The following is a 20,007-nucleotide window of genomic DNA, read 5'->3' as shown; positions in this document are numbered from 1 at the left end:
ATTGGAGAAGACACTTTTCTCTGTTCATTAGTTCAAAGCTGATTGGTATTTTAAGGCAGATTTCACAACTCTAGTTTTGCATGACAGCAGTTATAACATCCCATTCTGCAACAGTTTGGCCATACTGAGCATGTTTCAGTTTTTTTCTTTGTGTGATTTCTGCTGGAAAAGTTAAAAGAGGAAACAAGGGAGAAGGGCTAGCAAAGAACTTTCTCTTTGACATCATTACACATGAGGACCATTGTGTAAAGTTAATTGATTATGTGCTACTAAGTCATTTTGACTCTCAGCAACTAGATAGATAGATTTCCTCCATGATAATTAATCCCTAATCTGGTCTTTTAGGTATTCGAAAATTACCACTGTAATTGAGCCCTTCCTCCTTGCTGCTGATTGGGTTGGTCTCTTCTTTCTTTCTACCTTTCCCAGCATTACAGAGGTCTCAAGAGAGCTGGGTTTCACATAATGTGTCCAAAGTAGTATAATTTGAACCGGGTGGGTTGTGCCTCAAGTGAGAACTTTGGATCGAATTGTTTGATGATCCACTTGTCTGAGCAACAGAACCTAATGCCACAGCAAACGCATCATCTGAGAAGGCTCCGAGAGCCACTTTGACCATGTGGACAGCTCATATCTCTAAATGGAACCTCCAGAAGGGAATGGATTTTTTACATATAAAAATAAATCCAGAGATCTGGACTTATTTCCCTTCTAGAAGAATTCAAAAGGCAAAATGATCAGGCGGTACTTTAGCTACTACTTTAGCCTTACTAAAAATTTACTGTAAGTTCAGGGAAGGAGGGGGAGTATTGCTAATATTACAGAAAAAACAGCAATGGGCTTCTCGTACAAACCTCTAATTATTCTGAAATACTTCCCCCCACCAGACTTTCCAAGAATATAATGGATTTCCCTTCAATGCCCTTTCATCTTGGTTCAAAACAGGAGTCAGTAAGCAGAGAAGTGACTTTATTTATTCATGGTCTACATTAACATTTATTCAGCTGGCAGCTGTGTACTGAATGAAGCAGAAACCTGAGATCTACCTGCTGGATCTGTAAGCCTACAGATCTTTCAGCAAGCATGTGGCGAATCTTTTAGAATATGGAGCTTAACACATGAGAAGCTTGGGTGTTTGTTGCCAAAGGCAAAGAGCATTCAGTACCCTAATGACCTCAAGGGAAGACAAGAAACATTTGTGGCAGGCAAAGGACAATTCATTCATTCGTGCAGGTAGGAAGAAGGGTCATTCATCAGCTCCTGTTACTACTATGAGAGCAGCTACTGAAAAGGTGTTTTATTATATTTCTGCATCCTGAAGTGAACTTCAATAAATATCCATGAAGCTTCTAAGACCACTCTTAATTAGCAAGTTCAATGCAGTAGAGATGAATTTTGCATCAGGGGGATTCCTGGTTTACAACCGTGCCTCCCAGAGCTTATCTACAGAGCAACAGCTATGTGTTTTCGTCCCATCTTTGAGGTAGGACAGTATGCCAACAGAAAAACTTCTCTCTCCACAGCCTATCTTTTATTGCACCTTAGCAATGAGCTGGCAGTGCCAGTGCAAGGTAATTTTAGGACAATTGGTGTGTTTCCCATCAAACATGTGTTGTGTCACCAGCAAAGACAACACCGCATTAGAAACTAGAGGATGTGAAAAGAGAGAAAATTGAAATTGTGCATTACACATGCTAGAAGGGTAATAAAAGCTACCAACACATGCAGAGTCCACCAAACTCTTGCAACCCATGTATTTGGGGAGAGAGGGGGGAAATGAGTTGAAATGCCAAATTTCAGGCACTAAAAGGCCGACCAACTGGGCTGATAGAAACCCGGATGCAAATTGTCTATGGAGGTTTTCAGTCATCCAGATCATGGTTGTCCCAAAAGTGTTTTTTCAAGAGGCAACTAGACTTTCTGGTTAACCAGAAAGCCCAGTTGCCTCTTGAAAAAACACTTTTGGGGCAAAGATACAAATTTTTCTGTGATGAAAAAGGCTGGAAACATTGGCCTAGTTGGCCCGGCAAAGGACATGCTCCTGCAGAAGCAAAAGTAAGGAGTCTATAGTTGGTCAGGCCAACTATCTGGAAGAAGTTCAGTTTAACAGATTATAACAGAAGAAGTCTGACCATATTAACTTCTCAACACAAGATCTGCTTAGAAAACCAACAATTGGCAACTGAAGAATTCATGGCATACTTTGTCCAAGAACCGACTAGAAGGCTAACACTTACAAACTAATAGTTATTTTACATATTTAAAAGGAGATTCTTGATTAATCTAAACTTCTGGCAACTCTTTCTTATAATTCTTGTCCTTGTATAGGACAATCTTCTGCTACATGATGTTGTTTTCCAGGTATCCCACAAGTAACCAACAGAATTCCTAGCAAGCATGGATGCTGCTCCAAATAAATCACAGATAGTTACTTTAACTGCTTGCATTAGCAAGAAGAGCCAAGTGGGAGTGACTGAAGTGCACTTCATTCTGGAGAGCAGTACAAATTGTTCATTAACCTAGTCCACACATGGCAATATCGATATATGTTTAATATAAGAATTATATTATATTATATTATTCCTTAAATTCCCCTGAGTTTCAGAAGGATAGATGATGATGACTGTTTTTAGAGGTGATTGCTTTTATTAGCCTGTCACTTGTGGTCCTGTGGATTAGGGATTAATTGGCTGAATTACTCTATACTGAAAATGGAAAGGCAATTTTCTTCAAAACTGCCCAGTGTATGTTATGTTAGCAATCAATAATTTTCTTTAAATTGCCAACAAATGATCATTTTTCATCATTTTGTAAGTTAACTCTTGTTTTGTTAGATCTAACCTTCCTTGCTTAAACAAGCTTTGTTAAGCATAAACTGTGGACTTACCATATAAATCTTTTGCACTCATTTTGCCAGGACCTTCTCCTTTACCCATGCTGCCACTGGAAAAAGAGAAAGCAGTTAGATGAAACAAGAGCACTTTAATCTGTCTTTGAGAAAATTCACCATTTTTCCCCATTGTGCTTATGACAGGAGTTTCCTATGTGGGAAAACAGGACATAGAATCCTAAGCAAGGTTTGACTGCAAGGTCCTCCATTTTTTCCATATCATGAGATTAAAAAAAAACAGCATTTTCAATTTTTCCTTTCCCAATTCTCACTCCTCAAACAGATAAATGTAGCAATTTCTCCTAGAGACTGGACAATAAGCCTATCAATTCTCCTCACTTGATGCTGACTTCTTATGCCTCTTATAATTTTCAGGTTTCAAATAGGGCAAAGATTTTGCAACAGCTCTGACTCTTTGTCACTTACTGTGTTACCAACCTTTTAAAATAATCTTATTATAATGTATTTTCTATTTTTGCTTGCTTTTATTGTATACCGCCTAGAGTCAGAATTTGGAATCAGGCGGTGCCTAAATTGAATACATTAAATTAAATCCCCTGCTGATGACATAATAAAAGAATAAAAGGGAACAAATTGCCATGTTCTTAAGGAGCTGTAATCCCTTAGTGACATAAATCAGCAGCAGGCTGGTTTCAGGCTATACGACTTGCTGTGTCTTTCACTAGATTAGAACTCAAAGTCTCCATCCTGAACCTGAAGCAAAAGAAGTCAAGACATGTCTTCTGCAATTTAAAAACTGAGGACATGAATTAATACATCTAAGTTACAGGAAAGCAGATTGACAATTATTTTAAAAATCCCAAACAGAGGAGTTAACACTGGAACCAATTACTCAGAGAAGCGCTGTATTCCCCTTTAGTAGATGAGTTGAAAGAGAGATTAGGCTGTCCTATGCTATGGATGTTTTAATCTGGATTCCTCCATTGAATTGGTGGGTTGTTGTTGTTGACTATTATTTATCTGTTTGCTGCCATCTCATAGTCAAGTCTACTAAATGGTTCCTTCCAAATCTATGATTCTATATACAAGCACTATGGAGGGGTATGTGTGTCCAAAGTTAATGGGGATTGCAGTCCTTCCACACAAAAACCAATGCTCCCCACTCTCACACAAATGCTTAGACTTAGAATAACTTTATTGTAACTTTGAATGTACACTAATCGGCATACATTAAAATGAAATGGCCTACAGCTCTCAAAGTGTCACCACCACTTCATGTCATGAGAATGAAACATGTGCCATAAAATCATGATGCAAATACCATGACTCGCCTAAGTATTTGTGTCAGCTGTCAGAAGCGGGATTTGTCTCTTAAATAATACTCATTTTGACAGATACTTCGTTTGCTACAAGTCCCGTACTTAATTATAAAATTTTAGAGCAGGGGTCTCCAACCCGAGCCATGGGCCAGGACTGGTCCATGGCCCATTGGGAACCGGTCCATGCAAGTGGCAGGTGAGCACGAGAAGCTTTATTTGTGTATGTGCGGAATTAGGTTATGCATCCGCAATCATCTCTTACCCACCCACCCCTGCTGTTGCTTGCCGTCACTGTTGCCGGTCCACGGTCCCCAAAGGTTGGGAACCACTGTTTTAGGGGACAGAAAAACAATTGAGTTGTTCCTATCATTACTCAAAGGGAATCAGAAATGTAAACTGTACATGTTCCAGTGGCCCACCAGAGCAGCGGTCGCCAACCTTTTGGACCTCAGGGACCAGCAAACTCATAATTTTAGATCCCAGGGACCACTAACCAGTTCTGTGGGCATGGCCTAATTTGTGGGTGTGGCTTGGTGGTCATGTGACTGGCTGGCCATGGCTTGTATGTAAATATTATAAATATTTATATAAATATTGAATTTTTTATTAAAAAAGAGCAACTTTTACCCAAAATCAGGCAAAGCAGGCAGGCAGATTGAGTTGCTCACAGAAGCACAGATTCATTCGGGAATCTATCTATCTGCCATTGGCTAGCTCAGTCTGACACATAAAATTTGCTTGCAAGCAAACTCATAAAATTAACTCACAACACACCACGTATGTAAATATTGAATTTTTTTTATAAAAAAGAGCAACTCTTACCCAAAATCAGGCAAAGCAGGCAGGCAGATTGAGTTGCTCACAGAATCACAGATTCATTCAATGATCTATCTATCTGCCATTGGTTAGCTCAGTCTCTCAAATTTGCTTGCTATGACTCTGCACTGAATAATAGAACCTTCAGTCCTAAGGGAGCTTCGGCTGTGCTTAAAAGCAGGGCCAAATATCTAAAGAATAGGTAGAAAGCAAGAAATCCAACCATTTCCTGCTTCCTAGCTAATCTAAATCTCCCAGCACAGCAGAATAGATGATGGTCAGAAAAGGGAAAAATAGCAATTTAGGAGGCAAGTTTGCTGGGTAAGGAGAGAGTGGGTGGGGAAGGTTCCCGCGGGCCATGTGGGTGTCACAGCCTTGTGTTTCTGCACATCCTGGATTAATTGCTTTGGGGGGTGCTCTGGGGATGAGATTTCTCTGTGGCCCAGCAAAAAATTTTCACGGCTCACCAGTGGCTGCACCCCACTGGTTGGCAACCGCTGCACTAGAGGATTTCATATCCACCCCATCTAACCAGAAATAAGAAAGCAGAATTACTATTTTACCCAAGACACAATTCTACTTTTCAGCATCTGCAAACTTGCCCTCTACATATCCTCCATATACTTTCTATGACAATCCAGATTGTAGAACTGTGAACCTCTTCAGTTGCTTTCTCCTTCACCCACACTTAGTTCCATTTAAACATTAGTTTCCTTACTTTGCAGAGCCAGAGTGGCTGCCTATGGATCCTTTCTGGCTCATACTGCTTCCTGGATATTCACCTGCAAGAGAACAAGATGGATTACTTGAGAGGCTGCCCTGCTTACATTGTCATCATTGATTTGCTTATCTATATAACATTTGTCTCACAAATTACAACAGTGTACAGGGAGTCCTCGACTTGCAACAGTTCATTTAGTGACCGTTCAAAGTTATGATGACACTGAAAAAAGTGACTTAGGACCATTTTTCACTTTTGATCTTTGTAACAGTCCCATAATCATGTGATCAAAATTCAGATGCTTGGCCACTGGTTCATACTTATGACCGCTTTGGTGTCCCAAGGTCATGTGATCATCTTTTGCCATCTTTTGATAAGCAGTATCAATGGGGAAGCCAGATTCACTTAACAAGTGGGTTGCTAACTTATCAACTGCAGTGATTCACTTAACAACCGTGGCAAGAAAGGTCATAAAATGACACTGAACAAACATCTTGCTTAACAACAATGGGCATTTTGGGCTTAATTTGGTTGTAAGTCGAGGGCTACCTATAATTGCAGGTGGGCTGGCAATGGGATCAGGCTGGTGCTCAGTCTGGACTATACTCACCATAAAACCTTCTCCCCAGGGGTGGGATTCTACCGGTTCAGACCAGTTCTGTAGAACTGGTTGTTACGATTCTGCACAGTTCAGAGAACCGGCAATTTGCACGACTGGCCTGAGAGCCAAGCTGAACCTCCCTTAGGACTGAAGCTTCTATTTTTCAGTGCAGACTCAGGCAGCAGATTACAGAAAGGTAGATCTCCGAGTGACTCTGTGATTCTGCCAGCAACTCAATCTGCCTGCCTGCTTTGCCTCATTTGGGGTAAAAGTTGCTCTTTTTTATATAAAAAAAATCAATATGTACATAAACACTTACAATATTTACATACAAGCCATGCCCAGCCAGTCACATGACCACCAAGCCACGCCCAGTCAGCAAGCCATGCCCAGTCACATGACTACCAAGCCACACCCACAAATTAGGGCATGCCCACAGAACCGGTTGTTAAGAAATTCAAATCCCACCCCTGCTTCTCCCTTATGGTACCATTATAGCCCTGTTGATGCAAAAGGAACAGACTGTTCTTTCAAAGAACTGGGGGATTTAAAAGTGGAATGGAAGATGGATTTTTAGGTTCACTGAGAGAATAGAATACTTTATAGGCGAAGTGTGATTGGACCCACAAGGAATTTGTCTTGGTGTAAATACTCTCAGTATACCTAAAAGAAAAGATACATTCGTCAGGAGTCGAGAATCATAAGGTACGACACTTAATGATAGTCATAGGGTACAATAAGCAATCAATCATACCAGGAAACAGTCAATATAAATCGTAAGGATACAAGTGTCAAAGTTACAGTCATACAGTCACAAGTGGGAGGGGATGGGTGATAAGGAGTGATGAGAAGATTAACAGTAATAGTAATGCAGACTTTGTAATAGTTGAACAGGTTTGAGGGAATTATTTGTTTAGCAGAGATTGATGACTTTCGGGAAAAAATCTTGTGTCTAGTTGTTCTGGTGTGTAATGCAGTTCCCGGATTTAACAGGGCATCCTCTATTCCTGTATTCAGAAAAGATTGAGGGGACCATTCTAACAATGGGCCAAGAAGAAAGTGTGGATATTCCTACAGACTTTCTCCACAACAGCCTTGGGATCTTCTTGGGGATACATCTTTGATTAATCCTCCTCGCTGAGTGGATAAGACTGACTGATTTCTGCTGTTAAGGGTCTTCAAAATGTGTCTCTTTGGGCAGTCTTTTTTAAAAAATTGCTGATCTTTTTAGTTCATTTTTAGTATCCTTTATTTTAACTAAATACATTTTTATCCTGAGATGGATGTCAAGAGATTAAATAGCCAGTAATGTATCAAATTTAATCCAACCAACCAACTGATCAACCATCCAACCAATAAATATACACTTAAATTAAATACATAAGGGAATAATCAGTTTGGAAGACAATTGGTTGCAGATGAAATGCCAGCTAAAATTAATTTGCTTATTGTACTACATTAAAACTTTCATAGTATTAAAAAAATAAAAACTATATTCTAATCTATAATTTATGCCAAAGTCAGATGTGAAACTACCCCCACCTGCAAAGTACAACTAATGCTATTTTTAGAAGCTTATTAATGAATTCACATTTGAGAAAAAATATTTTACTTTATGTTGGAGTCAGTTGATTATCCCTTTTTTAAAAAACTACCCCCAAAACAATTTTTAAGCCATAAATTTTAAATATGTTTTGAGATGCTGGATATCTTCTAAAGATTAATCAGTTCACAACACAAACGAAAATAGTAACATCTATATACAGTATAATATAGGAAAACTGTATATAGTAACATCTATATACAGTTTTCCTATATAAAGGAAAACTTTTGGCATTTCCAAAGAACAAAGCCCCATTCTTTCTATTTTTAGAATTTCTTTCTGATGAAATAGAAACTATCACTTGCAAATTCTTCAGGATGACTATTCATAAAAAAAATGTAAAAATGATCTCTTTATTACAACGAAACCTATTTTTTTAAGCATAAATTCCTGATTTACAGTGAGATGGGAGAGCATTGGATTATTTAAAAATCCTCTTTGCTTTTGTTTGTCTGAAACATTCTCATTCTCCTAAGGCTTTATGTTTTATCTTTATCTTTCTTTAACTATGAATCTATTTTGATGAACTATGTCATAGTTCTTCTGAGTCTCCATGTAAGTCTCCATAAGGAGTGGGATTCTACCTTGTTCCCGTGTTCAGCTCGCTCCGAACCAGTTTGGTGTGATGAGGAAGGGCCCCACTCATTTCCTGTGCTTTATAGGGGCTGCAGTTGAAGGTAAGATCACCAAACCAGTTGTAAAACTGGTGGAATCCCATGTCTGGTCTCCATATGCAGAATGTTTACAGCTCTACAGCTTTTCTGTACCTCCGTTCCTTCCTTTTTAATTCTCTCTATTCTCAGCGAGGGAGAATATTTGCATCTCAGGGTTGAAATGAGGGGTCTTTGGTGCTCTCTGAACTTGATTGTTTTCTTGCAGACTTTTCATTACCCAAATCAGGTAACATCATCGGTGCTATTAATTTGGGTAATGAAGCATCTGCAAGAAAACAACCGAGCTCAGAGAGCACCAAGGATACCTCCTCTCTGTTCTTCCCATCAATTTTTATTTTTAAAAATCCTCTTATTTTCTTTCTGACACTTATCTCATTCTGTCATTTCCCGGAGTGAATTAGATCCTCTTTGTTGTTTGAATGGGTCTAAGACAGTGTGTTTACTGTTCATTGCATATGATACTTTTATCGGAATGTAGTTAAATAACATATCTCAAACATTCTTATTAATGGTTGGGGAGGAAGCACGTAATAAATAATTCCCAGAAGAGGTTAATCTTGCCCATCAGCCATGTCAAAAACCTGCCTGACCAGAATAACTACTATTCATAGAACAAGAAACTCTTCAATTTTTTTAAAAGCAGCTTTTTAACATTTTTGTTTTTAATTGGAATAGGACACTCTCTGCACTGGTTCATGACATCTTCTGTACAGGCTCTTTGATGGACTATTTTCAAATGGCTATTGGTCATTCTTCAGTCCTCATATCTCTGCCTCATAAGAAATACATGGAGGATATTTCAAAACTCCACTGTAGCGAAACTCTTTAAATTATCTGGCTGAAAATTTGCAGGGTAACATATCACTATATGTTATATTTCCTTCCCATTCTGCCAAAAATTGAAGCAGACATCATACTATTCCATTACAGTTTATAATCATTTACCAAAACTCAATTCTCAAAATAACACATATGGAATACTGTTAGAATCTGGCACATACATTTTAAAATGCAAACCAAATCTGACATATAAATCAAATCTTGTGTAGTTCACATAACCCAATTTATTCATATTTTACATTTTTCTCCTCGGTGTATCTATAAACACAAAGTCACATCATAGTAATAAGTGACAATAAACACATTGAATCAGTTCGGGATTTTATTTATTTTTCTTGGTTTACTCAAAGAGGAGATACTGAACCTGATTTGGTTGCACTGCAATGACTAGCATAGAGATAATTTGTAAAAACAAGATCACTCTTAATACCAAATATGGAATAGTTAAAGCTATTTTTCCCATTAATTACATATATTTGTGAAAGTTGGACAATAAAAAAGCAGATAAAAGAAAAAACTCCTTCAAATTATGAGTTTGGAAATGGGGTACTATGCACAGCTTGGAGAACAAAAATAAACAATCAAGCGTATTTTAGTCTGCATCAATCCAGAAATATGACTAGAATACAAGGCTGTCTTATTCTGGTCATATCAGGTAATCAAATTCTTCAAAAAAACCAATCATGCTTGGAATGGTTGGAGATGCTAAAAACAAACCTAGTAAAGTATATTTTGGATTGATGCCATCGAACAAGATACAGGTTTAAACTTGGAAACATTGAAAAAGTTGTAAATCATGAGAAAGACCGGAGGCAGCCAATACATAAAGTCTCTGAAAGTTGGGTGTGAGTGAACAATCAGATGACCAGCAAAAACACTGAATAAACCACAAATGCTTGCTCCCCATACAAATCTTATTGTACAATATTAACAGGGTTTGGTTTAGATAGCATTACTGTAACATATTTGGTTTCCTTTTTGCCTTTCTCTTATAAATCTGTCAATTTGATGTATGGGACACAGTTTCTTCAAACCATAAAAAAGAAGCATAGTCGCTAACATGAATTAGTGAATTAGTTCTTTTACAACTGAATTACCTTTCCTACAACAATTCCCTTCAAAGTCACCCTTTTGCGGACATCTCAGTTGGCCACATTGTGGGGCATCCTTATCGTGGGGCATCCTTCGCAAGGAGGGACGTATAGGAAACAAATTGCATCATGCTTGGGGTTGCTTTATTCACACACAATGAGTCTCCAATTTTTGAGTCTCTTCCTATTGGAAAGCATATGAAAGTCATGACTGAAACAAAATGTTGTGCCGAAGATTGGCTAGAGCTGCCTAATAAATAAACTTGCACATGATATTAAAACCCACACATTGAATGGGAAATGATAAGCAACATGGAGACTTTCTTTTTCAAAAGCAACTGGCAATTACAGGAAAGTTGTATTAAAGGAAAGTTTAACTGATCTATTGTATGAGATTCAAATATATTTGGTTATACAAAAGTTCTTGTACTTAGTTTTTAACATACACACATGCCTTGTAGCTAACCTATGTTTTGAAAAAATGTTCCCTTCTATCTGTGGAAGGTGGGAGGAACCTCTAAAATACTAGCTGATGCCGGAAATGAGTCTGTTTATCAGAAAAGCAGCTACTGAAGGGGATGTATTCCATATCTCCGATCCATCCTGTCTGTTGCCACCATGGCAATCTGATCCTTAGAAAGCACCACTTTTATTTACTGAAAACAGTGGTCTTTCACTGGCCTTTGTTGGGTATACACAGAATTTAGGAATTTATACAAAATCCACCATTCAGGGAACAATTTTTGTGACCTTAGAGCAACAAAAAGGAACTTGCATGTCATTCAAAGAAAGAGGGTGGGTCTTATTACAAACCCAAAACCAGTACACCTTGTTCTTGAACAAGAATAGTTCACATTGCTGACATTTAGCAGAAATTAAATATAATGGAATCATGAAATTAAACCAAACTGCAAGTGAAATATGATGGGTGTGCCACAAAAAAAACTAAGCATGTTGGAAGACATCATATCGGCAATAGAGAAATGATAATAAACAACCTTATTAAAAGCACTTCCTGGTATTTTTAGTTCCTCTCAAAACCTTTGCCATTTGGCAGCTATGTTGGCTGGAAAATATGGCATTGGTAATGGAACGCAACAGAGAGTGCACCAAATTTGGAAAAGGGGCAGTAACTATAAATAAGCAAGCTTTCCTCAACAGGATTTCTTCAAGTGCTTCTCCTTGGAGCAATAGCCAATTATAAGTTCCTGGGAAACTGAAAAGTAAAATGTCATGGAAATGTTCTTGTTTAATATTTGTTCCCAGCTAGTAGTATCTGGAGTATATTCCCTGCAAGTCTGGATTCACCAGAGAGTGTAATGGTTTGTGGAATGACCTTAGGATGCTGGGCGAAGAGATGTGGCCTAGGAAACGGGCCAATAAAAGGTAGTATAGCTCACAGCTGCATAATGGACAGACCAAGAAGCTCAGGAGGGACCCTCCCTTAGTCACTGGGCTGTAAACATGATGCTGGGAGAATTGTTCTTCCAGACGTGCAAAAGTCTCGTTAACATGGCTTTACAATAATAAAGTAAAATTATCTTATTAGGCTGTGTTACTTGTCTGCTTTACCTGGTAAGGCTGAGATCAATCAACTGCAAGAAATTATATGGATGCTAATCCTGTTGTTTGTTTCTTTGTTTTCCCAAGAGTGGAATGCTATAAGATTATTTGCTAATTAGTTCAGAAAACTGTGCCTCAATGATATATTTAAAACAAATGCAATATCTTTAATATCGTTAATAGATTAGACTTACTCTATAAGGCAAACTTCAAAGGACAAGTATAAATTGGGCTTCCCCTGTTTCTCTGCCTGTATGCTCAGTCATAAAGCGTTTCTGAATGAATGCAGCATGTTTTTCACAAACGACCAAAGAAATCCAGCAAAATCTCTTCCATATGGCAACAGTTTCTCTGTGCAAAACAGTTGATAGCTAATCCTGCAATTCAGCAGCTGACCTTGACATATGGCAGGAAGTGACCAGCAGGAGAACACACCAACCGGCATCAGACAGCTTCCTTATCCATGTCCAATGAGTAATGATTCCATGTTGTAAGAAATATAATGCTTGATGATTCTAAAGAGCCAAAGCAATTGCTATGAAAAACAGTTGCCAAACAAAAAGTGCTTTTGCTCTACTGAATTTTGGGCCATGTCCAGCAGGGGGATGAAAACTGTGGGGAGGGGAGAGAGACAATGAGGCAAGACATAAGGTGAGGTGAGAATTCCCACCGAAAGGGAAAGCAGACTGCCTCACAGCTTGGCACAGCATTAGCTTTTTTGACTGCAAAGTAGATCCAAGATGTTTCTCTTGCACTGCAGTTGATGCGGAAGTAAATGGACTCATCTGTCAGGAGAAACACCAACATGGGATAATCACAAGACAGCAGAAATTCTGTGCATGGAGTTGCCCTGAGTTGGTGTCTAGTCAAGCAAAAAGTAAACTCATATATCACAGCAAGACAAACAAACAAACAAAAGGATGTATTTTTGAAACCACACACCCACACCCCTATTCAACAGTATGGCTTAGTATAGTATAGATAGTATAGTATAGATACCAAATTTGGTAGAAGACAATCACTTTTGTAATGTAGTCACATACTACCAGATGCATTTTAGTACAACCAGACTTACATCAAACGAGTACAGGATTGTAGCCGAAAAGCGAAGCTCAGTAATAACTCCATTCAAGTTTCACAAGCTACCTGAATGAATCCCTCTTCCTCAAAACTTGAGTTAAGCTAATCTGTCATGTCGCAGGATCCAATTTGGATCGCTCTGGAGCCCATTCCAGCATGAGTCTGAAAACTCGGAAGACAAAACCTCTGATGACCGACCCAGATTGGATCCTGCAACAGTATCCTGGAACACGGATATTGGCCTTCATTCGTGAAACTCTCGTATCAGTCCTTCCACAAACAAAAAGAGTCATTTACTGAAGGGAATCACTTTTCAAGAACTGACTATAAAGTACTTTTTGAGTATGGCAAGCAAGGCTTAGTTAGTTTCCAAGGAGGAAAATAGAGAGTGGCACCTTCTCGTGAGTTTGGTAATTCAGCACTGTAAAAGGGAACAGTCCAAAAAAGGAGGTACATTATATTGGTAGATCTTTTTTTGTGAGGGGAGGGGGAAGGCTGTCATAGAAAAAATATACAAACATCTTCATATAAAAGCTCACTGTAACTCTCTGGGATGAAAGGGTTTTATTGAAGAAATAACTCGTGATGATTGTGCTGCAGCATGCGTTATTGCTTTTGGCGTGGGGGAAAAAAACCCTGTTTTTTTGATTGAAAATAAAGCAAACAGAATTTGGAAAATAATTTCATATTTTATCTTACTCAATTTAATATGGATTTGAATATTGAACTTTATTTAAGAATTACAAATGAGGGAAAGAAATGGAGTTTAAAAGTAAAAAAAGAAAACAAAATCTTTCTCTTGTTGATTTAAAAACACAAAATACATTTGACTTCTTCTTGATAGCCATTACCGCAACATTAACCATATATTATTGCTGCTACTTCCAAAAAAAAAAAAAAATCTAGGTTTGTTCAGTGAATCCTATTTTCACCCCATACTCATTGGGTTTGCACACACAATCAAATTTAAATTCAGAATTCCTAAATTGGGGAATTCTTAATCCTATGAATTTGAAATCTGTTGCTGTAGGTGAATAATTTTAATACCAGGAAGTATGCCAACTAAACAGGTATGCAGAAAGGTTCCTTGCAGAACAACTTTTAAGCATTTTTTCAGAAATGTCCTATACTGCAGTGGCCCTCAACCTTTTGGGCATCTTGGACCGGTTCCATGGAGAAAGTTTTTCCCCCCCATGGACTGTGGTTTTGTGTGCTGCCAGTATCCTATAGATCAGGAGTCCCCAACCACTGGGCCGCAGACGGTACCGGTCCATGGAACATTTCCTATCAGGTCGCCGGTTTGCTGGGCGCTGCCATCTTGTTTGACGAGAAAGTGCTTCCGGGTGAGCATTTCTGGTTGGAAAGCGGCATTTGGGTCCTGAAGGAATCCTCGCGCCTTAGTTTCATCGAAGGGGGGGCTTCGAACGAAACTAAGGCGCGAGGATTGTTTCAGCACACAAGGCAAGGCGAGCCGAGTGACCGTTCCGAAGCCGTCCCAAAGCGAAGCCCATCGACAAAGGTACAAAGGAGGAGTTGAAGGTGGTGGGGAGAAGTGGGGGACGGCTGGCTGGCCAGTCGCTCGGCTCGCCTTGCCTTGTCATGCGTGCTGATGTCGGTACCTGGCCGTGGCACAAAAAAGGTTGGGGGCCACTGCTATAGATGGGTCTTCTCTTGTTTGCGCACAGTAGTTTCTGGTATGCCGCAGACTGGTACCTGTCTACAGACTGGGGCTTGGGGATCCCGATGTACTGTACTGCCTGCGTCCTGGCCACTGAATTTAAGCTCAACCAGGCATTTGTAATTTCCGAATCATTTTGTAAGAGCTTGCTCAACCACTGAGTTAAAGTATTACTATCCATCTTGGTAGAAAATAGCTAGTCTCTGTTTTGCATTTATAGTCTCTATTTTGGCTTTCTGCCCAAACCTTGTGTTCCAATTTCACATACACGGGGCAGATAAGCAAAGCAATTGGGGAAATCCTCTGGTTTTGGTGTCTTCCCACTTTCTGAATAATATAGCAAGAAGGAAATGATCTGCCAGTCAGGACAACGATGCAGGAGGAGGTAACTTTCAACAGATATCTGACTGGCCTCTCCTTTGACCCTGTCTGGATGAAAGCAGGATAGCATATCTGTCAAAACTGGGAAAGCTGCGTCATCAGTTGAAAGAACTAGTTCCCTCAATCAGCTCTCTGGCGGACTGATCTTGACAGCAGGTTTAGCTTTCTTCCAGAAGAGTGTTTAATCTATATAAAAGCAACTTTGCTGCTAGCTTTGGAGAGAACCACTCTTCTGCCTCAGTTTCCTTTTTCTTAGCCACTCAATTATCTGGTGGACTAAGGGATGCTGCTAAGACCTGATACAGCTGGCAGCTGTGCCCAGCTCTTTCCATCCAGAGGGCAAAAAAAGAATGGCAGCAGGCAAAAAGGCCCAGGATCCAAGGAGAAGGATGATGCCATCAGTCCATCACATCAACCTTAAGTGCCAATAACACCAATCTGCTCTGCCCTTCATGGGCCATCCGACTGGGACATCATTGGAACAATGGGTGAAACGTTTTGGATTTTAAGCACTGCTATGCACTGCTGTCAGGATAAGAGGAAATATCACTACAAACCTCAAATAGCTAAAGTTGACTTAAGCTTGTCTCACTCATGGGATGAGAATGAAATGAAACCAGCATCACGGACTCACCCTAAAATAAAAAGAGTTGCCAAAACATGTTTTTAGTATATAATTAGATGCAAGGGTGTGAAGGTCCTTAATTTTTTTTTTCATCTTTATTTTCAAATTGAGCTTTATCCAAATGGTCTACAGAAAGATTAGAACTCATATCAAGCTAAATATATTACATATTAGGTCTAATAATATTTTGCTCTACTGGGCAGGCTCAGCAATCACATTTGAAATGTAGGATTAAGGTTGAACCTCTAACTCCCTCAGTATTTCATATAGTAGATATTTTGAAAAAGGTATGAGAACTAAAACTTAGCTTATAAAAAGAAGGACAAGAAAGACAATTAAATACTAGCTGTAGAGAAAGGGCATTTGAGGACTTTTCTTCTAGATGAAGGACTATAGATTATTCAGAATCTTTCCATTCTTTTCAGCTTCATGACAGCTTCCCCCCCCCCAAGTTTCTTTTAACTGTTCCCTCAGAAGTACATTTAATTTTGCAGTTTGTAAACATAAAGTTGAATATTCACATACAAAAAATCATATTCACATATAAAAACAATTTTAAATTCTTTTAATAAATTCTGCACTGTTCTCAACAGGATATATAAACTGATAAAAACAGCAAAGCAATTTGAATATATAGAATTTAGTTCCTTCATATTATTGATTGATTGATTGATTGATTTTGTCAAGCAATTATAAGATAACAGGTATAAGTTTAAACATAGTTATGAATACATGAAATGGATACATATAAAAAAAATAAAAAGAACCAATAGGACAAGGACGGTAGGCACGTTGGTGTGCTTATGCACGCCCCCTATAGACCTCTTAGGAAAGGGGTGAGGTCAATAGTAGACAGTCTAAGGTTAAAGTTTTTGGGGTTTGGGGAAGAAACCACAGTCAGGTAGAGTATTCCAGACATTGACCACTCTGTTGCTGAAGTCGTATTTCCTGCAATCAAGTTAAGTTAAACTATGATTAAAAATAATTATTTATTGGAACATGCAAACCAGGTTAGGAACAAGCAATGGGGAAAAAATTAGCATACTGTTCAGTACATCTAAAATTCACAAGATGTATGTTTATGAGACAATGCTTTTTTCCTTCCTTTTGTTCATCAAATAACCAGACAAAGGGAACTTAATTAAAAAGTAAAGAGGAGAGGAAAATTTTTCAAGTGCAACAGAAAAATATTTTAATGTACAGCTTTTTGGAAAAAAACGTATCTTCAAAGTATATTTAAAGAGAGACATCATATTATATGGTAAGGCAACCGGCAAAATGAAATCTTTCAGTATAATAATAGTATACACTAAATGTACACTCAGTGGCAAACCAGGTTAAGTATAGCTCTACCCATTCTTTCTTAATGCGAGGAAAACATGTCTACAATTCTTTGCAAAAGCCACATTGATGGGAAACTCCAAGAAGTGAAGTCTACATCTTTTAGGGTATCCATGTTAGGGAATTGTTATATACCCCACGCTTCCTAGTCTGGTCATTTGAGGGCAGTCAGCTCCTGAAGAAGGATTTTTCAAAATCAGGCCAAGTTTTTTAAATCCCTTGCCCTCAGGGGCTTCTTCAAGCACTTTTATGGACACCCTTTTTAAAAAAAGAAGCAGAAAACATTCACATATCATTTGCCAAAGCAAAACGGAAGTATGATAACCCTTGTTCTAAGCTACAACCAGAGAAAAACCTAGGAGTTCATGCAAAGCAAGAGTGAAGCCTGGGAAGACTTTTCTTTTAAATATATGAAACATGCAATCAGGCTGGAATAACCCACCCAGAGCAGTCACCAAAACTTTTAATGACTGTAAAACATGTTTTTGTTTTTTTAAAAAAAGGGTGTAGTTGTACCCAGTCTCACTTCCTTGCTTCCCCACCCACAGCCTTTGGTGGTACTGTGCAACTCCTGGAAAAGAGAAAAATGGCATGGTGTGTACGTTTCCTGTCTTTCAAAGTGAAGGGATAGAGATTGTATTAGAAACAATGAATTTATGTGTGTGTAGCCTAAATATAAATAAACGCTGCCAATTTTTCAAGAGTTGAAAAAGTAGAAAATCATGACTTTAAAAGAGGCATTTTTAGCTAAAAACAAAGCTATCTATCCGTCAGAAATGTAGGTTTGATCTGCAGAGCCCTGTCAAAGTTGTTAAAAATATATAATTTTTAATCTGTCGGTAAAGTACTAAATAAAATGACTCAAGTATAATTATATTAATTGCATCTCATTTTCATTTAATGTAAATTGAATCAAGTTTCATTTATGAGATACAGTGCACAGCATACCACTCAAAGGTCAGGCGTCTAGAAAAAAGATGTGTTCCTGTCAGTAAGTTGAATCATATATTTTTGTAGTCCAGAAACAGAAGCAACTTGTATTCCTGTAAGGGCTTTTTCATCTACAAAGGGATCTTTCTTTTCTCATTAAGATCCCTCAGTAAGCTAAGCTGCCCCTCTTAAAATGGAAACTCTTTGTGGGAATCAAACAAAAACTAGGACCCAAGTTATGAGATGTTCTTAACTAATATTTTTTAACTTTCATCAAAGACATTACTCAGATTTAGCTGTCAGTTATAAAACGGACATAAGAACATGTGAGGATTACCTTCTGCTCATTTGGTTTGAAAAAGCAAGCCAAACTTTTTGGGTTGATAAGAACATTCAGTATTACGAGAATTTCTGCATGATCTCACTGAATAGTTGCCAAGGGTTAGGAATTCTCTATCAAGGACCAAGCATGAGATACTCATTTTCCATAGATAAACTGGTAATGCTGAAACAACCAGAAAAAACCCTACTCAAAATTAAGTACAGGCGGGGAAGAGGTCTGTGATGCAAAACCTAGGAACATCTTCTGAATCTGCAATATTCTGCTCATTCCTCAGAAGACAAACTAGAAAACTCAAGAGACAAAGAGAAGGCAGTCTAAGCCATATCTTCACCAGACCTTCATTTTCCCAGTATCCAGTACCTATTAAATTAAAATAAAATGCACTAACAGAAATATCCCCAAAGGCAAGTGCAAATATTCTCAAAGACATGCTTGTTACTGCAGTTTACACCTTGTAAAATAATATTCTCTTCCGCTTCTCCTCCTCCACCCTCATTCCCTGCTTGCTAGGCCTCCAGCTTATGTTTATTTTATCCTTTTTCCATCAGGCTGAATAGTCTTTAACATGAAGAAGCCCTGCAGCCAGTCATAAATTTTATTTTCTGTAAACTCGTCAGCTGTTTATGTAGGGCACCCAGAGATTCTAGGAAACTAAAATCAGTTTGAAAGTTGCACTTTTCCTTTTACAGCGCTGGCCTCCCTCTTTCAAAAAGAAAGCCGCTGCACATTACATAATCTGGCAAAGCCTAATTTCATTATACTAAATGTCCAAGTATGTCAGCACTAGTTAATACAGAGTAACAGAACAACAGTTGGAAATGACATTGGAGGTGGGTTTTAGTCCGACACCTGGAGACAAGTCGTTTCACTGATTAATTTTTATAACTGTTACAGAAAAAAAGCAATAATGGAGGATTGGCAAAAAAAAATTATTATTATTATTTGAAAATAATTTAGATAAAGTTAATGTTTTAAAAATAGTTTTGGATGTAAGCAAAGCTTTTATCAGAGGCTTTAATACAATTCAAAATGCTTAAAAAAGAAAAGACAAGAGAAAAAAACCAAACTCTTTTCAGATAAAGAATAAAGAAGAATTAGAGAAATTTTCAAACCAGGTAAGTTTTTCTCAGCAAATTAAGCTTATACAGTGACAGCTGTCTATTTATTTATACTTATTTACTTATAAGTTATTTATACTTATACTAATGGCTGCGTATTTAGTATCCAATTAACAATCATAATATTAATGTCCTTTCCATGGACAGCCTCTTTCTATTCATGAAGTATTTTCACGCCACTGGTGGAAAGAGAAAGCAGGCAGTGTCATTAATTATTCTTTCATTTACAATTTCTTCCCCACTGATTCTGAATTTAAGAGCATTTTTCCCCTGGAATTAAAGTGTCTGCAAAGAGAGAAAACATTATCAAATGTGACGTGGTTCCCCCTTGGAGATTCAGCAAAAGGAATTGTATTTATTGGACATTTTCACTGGAAAAATAAGATGGCGAGCCATTGTACTTTCTCTAGACCATTTTCTAAAGTACCAGTA

The 20,007-nt window shown here is 38.2% G+C and overlaps 1 protein-coding gene across 2 annotated transcripts in view; it reads right to left on the bottom strand.

The window, feature by feature from the left end:
- Positions 1-20,007, bottom strand: part of EPS8L2 (EPS8 signaling adaptor L2) — a 96,624-nt gene that overhangs the window by 62,624 nt on the left and 13,993 nt on the right. Inside the window, exons 2-3 of one of the 2 annotated variants that reach the window (XM_026706624.2) lie at positions 5,705-5,768; positions 2,888-2,943 (exon numbers count right to left, since the gene is read on the bottom strand). The exons of the other annotated variant lie outside the window; for it this stretch is intronic. Coding sequence (XP_026562409.1) covers positions 2,888-2,943; positions 5,705-5,748 — 100 coding nt within the window. The 5' untranslated portion in view covers positions 5,749-5,768. The remainder of the gene's footprint in view (positions 1-2,887; positions 2,944-5,704; positions 5,769-20,007) is intronic. 2 annotated transcript variants of the gene reach the window in all.

The sequence above is a fragment of the Pseudonaja textilis genome, chromosome 1 (genome assembly GCF_049901715.1).
Source record: "Pseudonaja textilis isolate UNSWEBS1 chromosome 1, rPseTex1.2, whole genome shotgun sequence".
In the NCBI taxonomy this organism is placed as follows: Eukaryota; Metazoa; Chordata; class Lepidosauria; order Squamata; family Elapidae; genus Pseudonaja; species Pseudonaja textilis.
The sequence above is the reverse complement of the archived record's forward strand: the minus strand, read 5'-3'. Positions and strand labels throughout refer to the sequence as shown.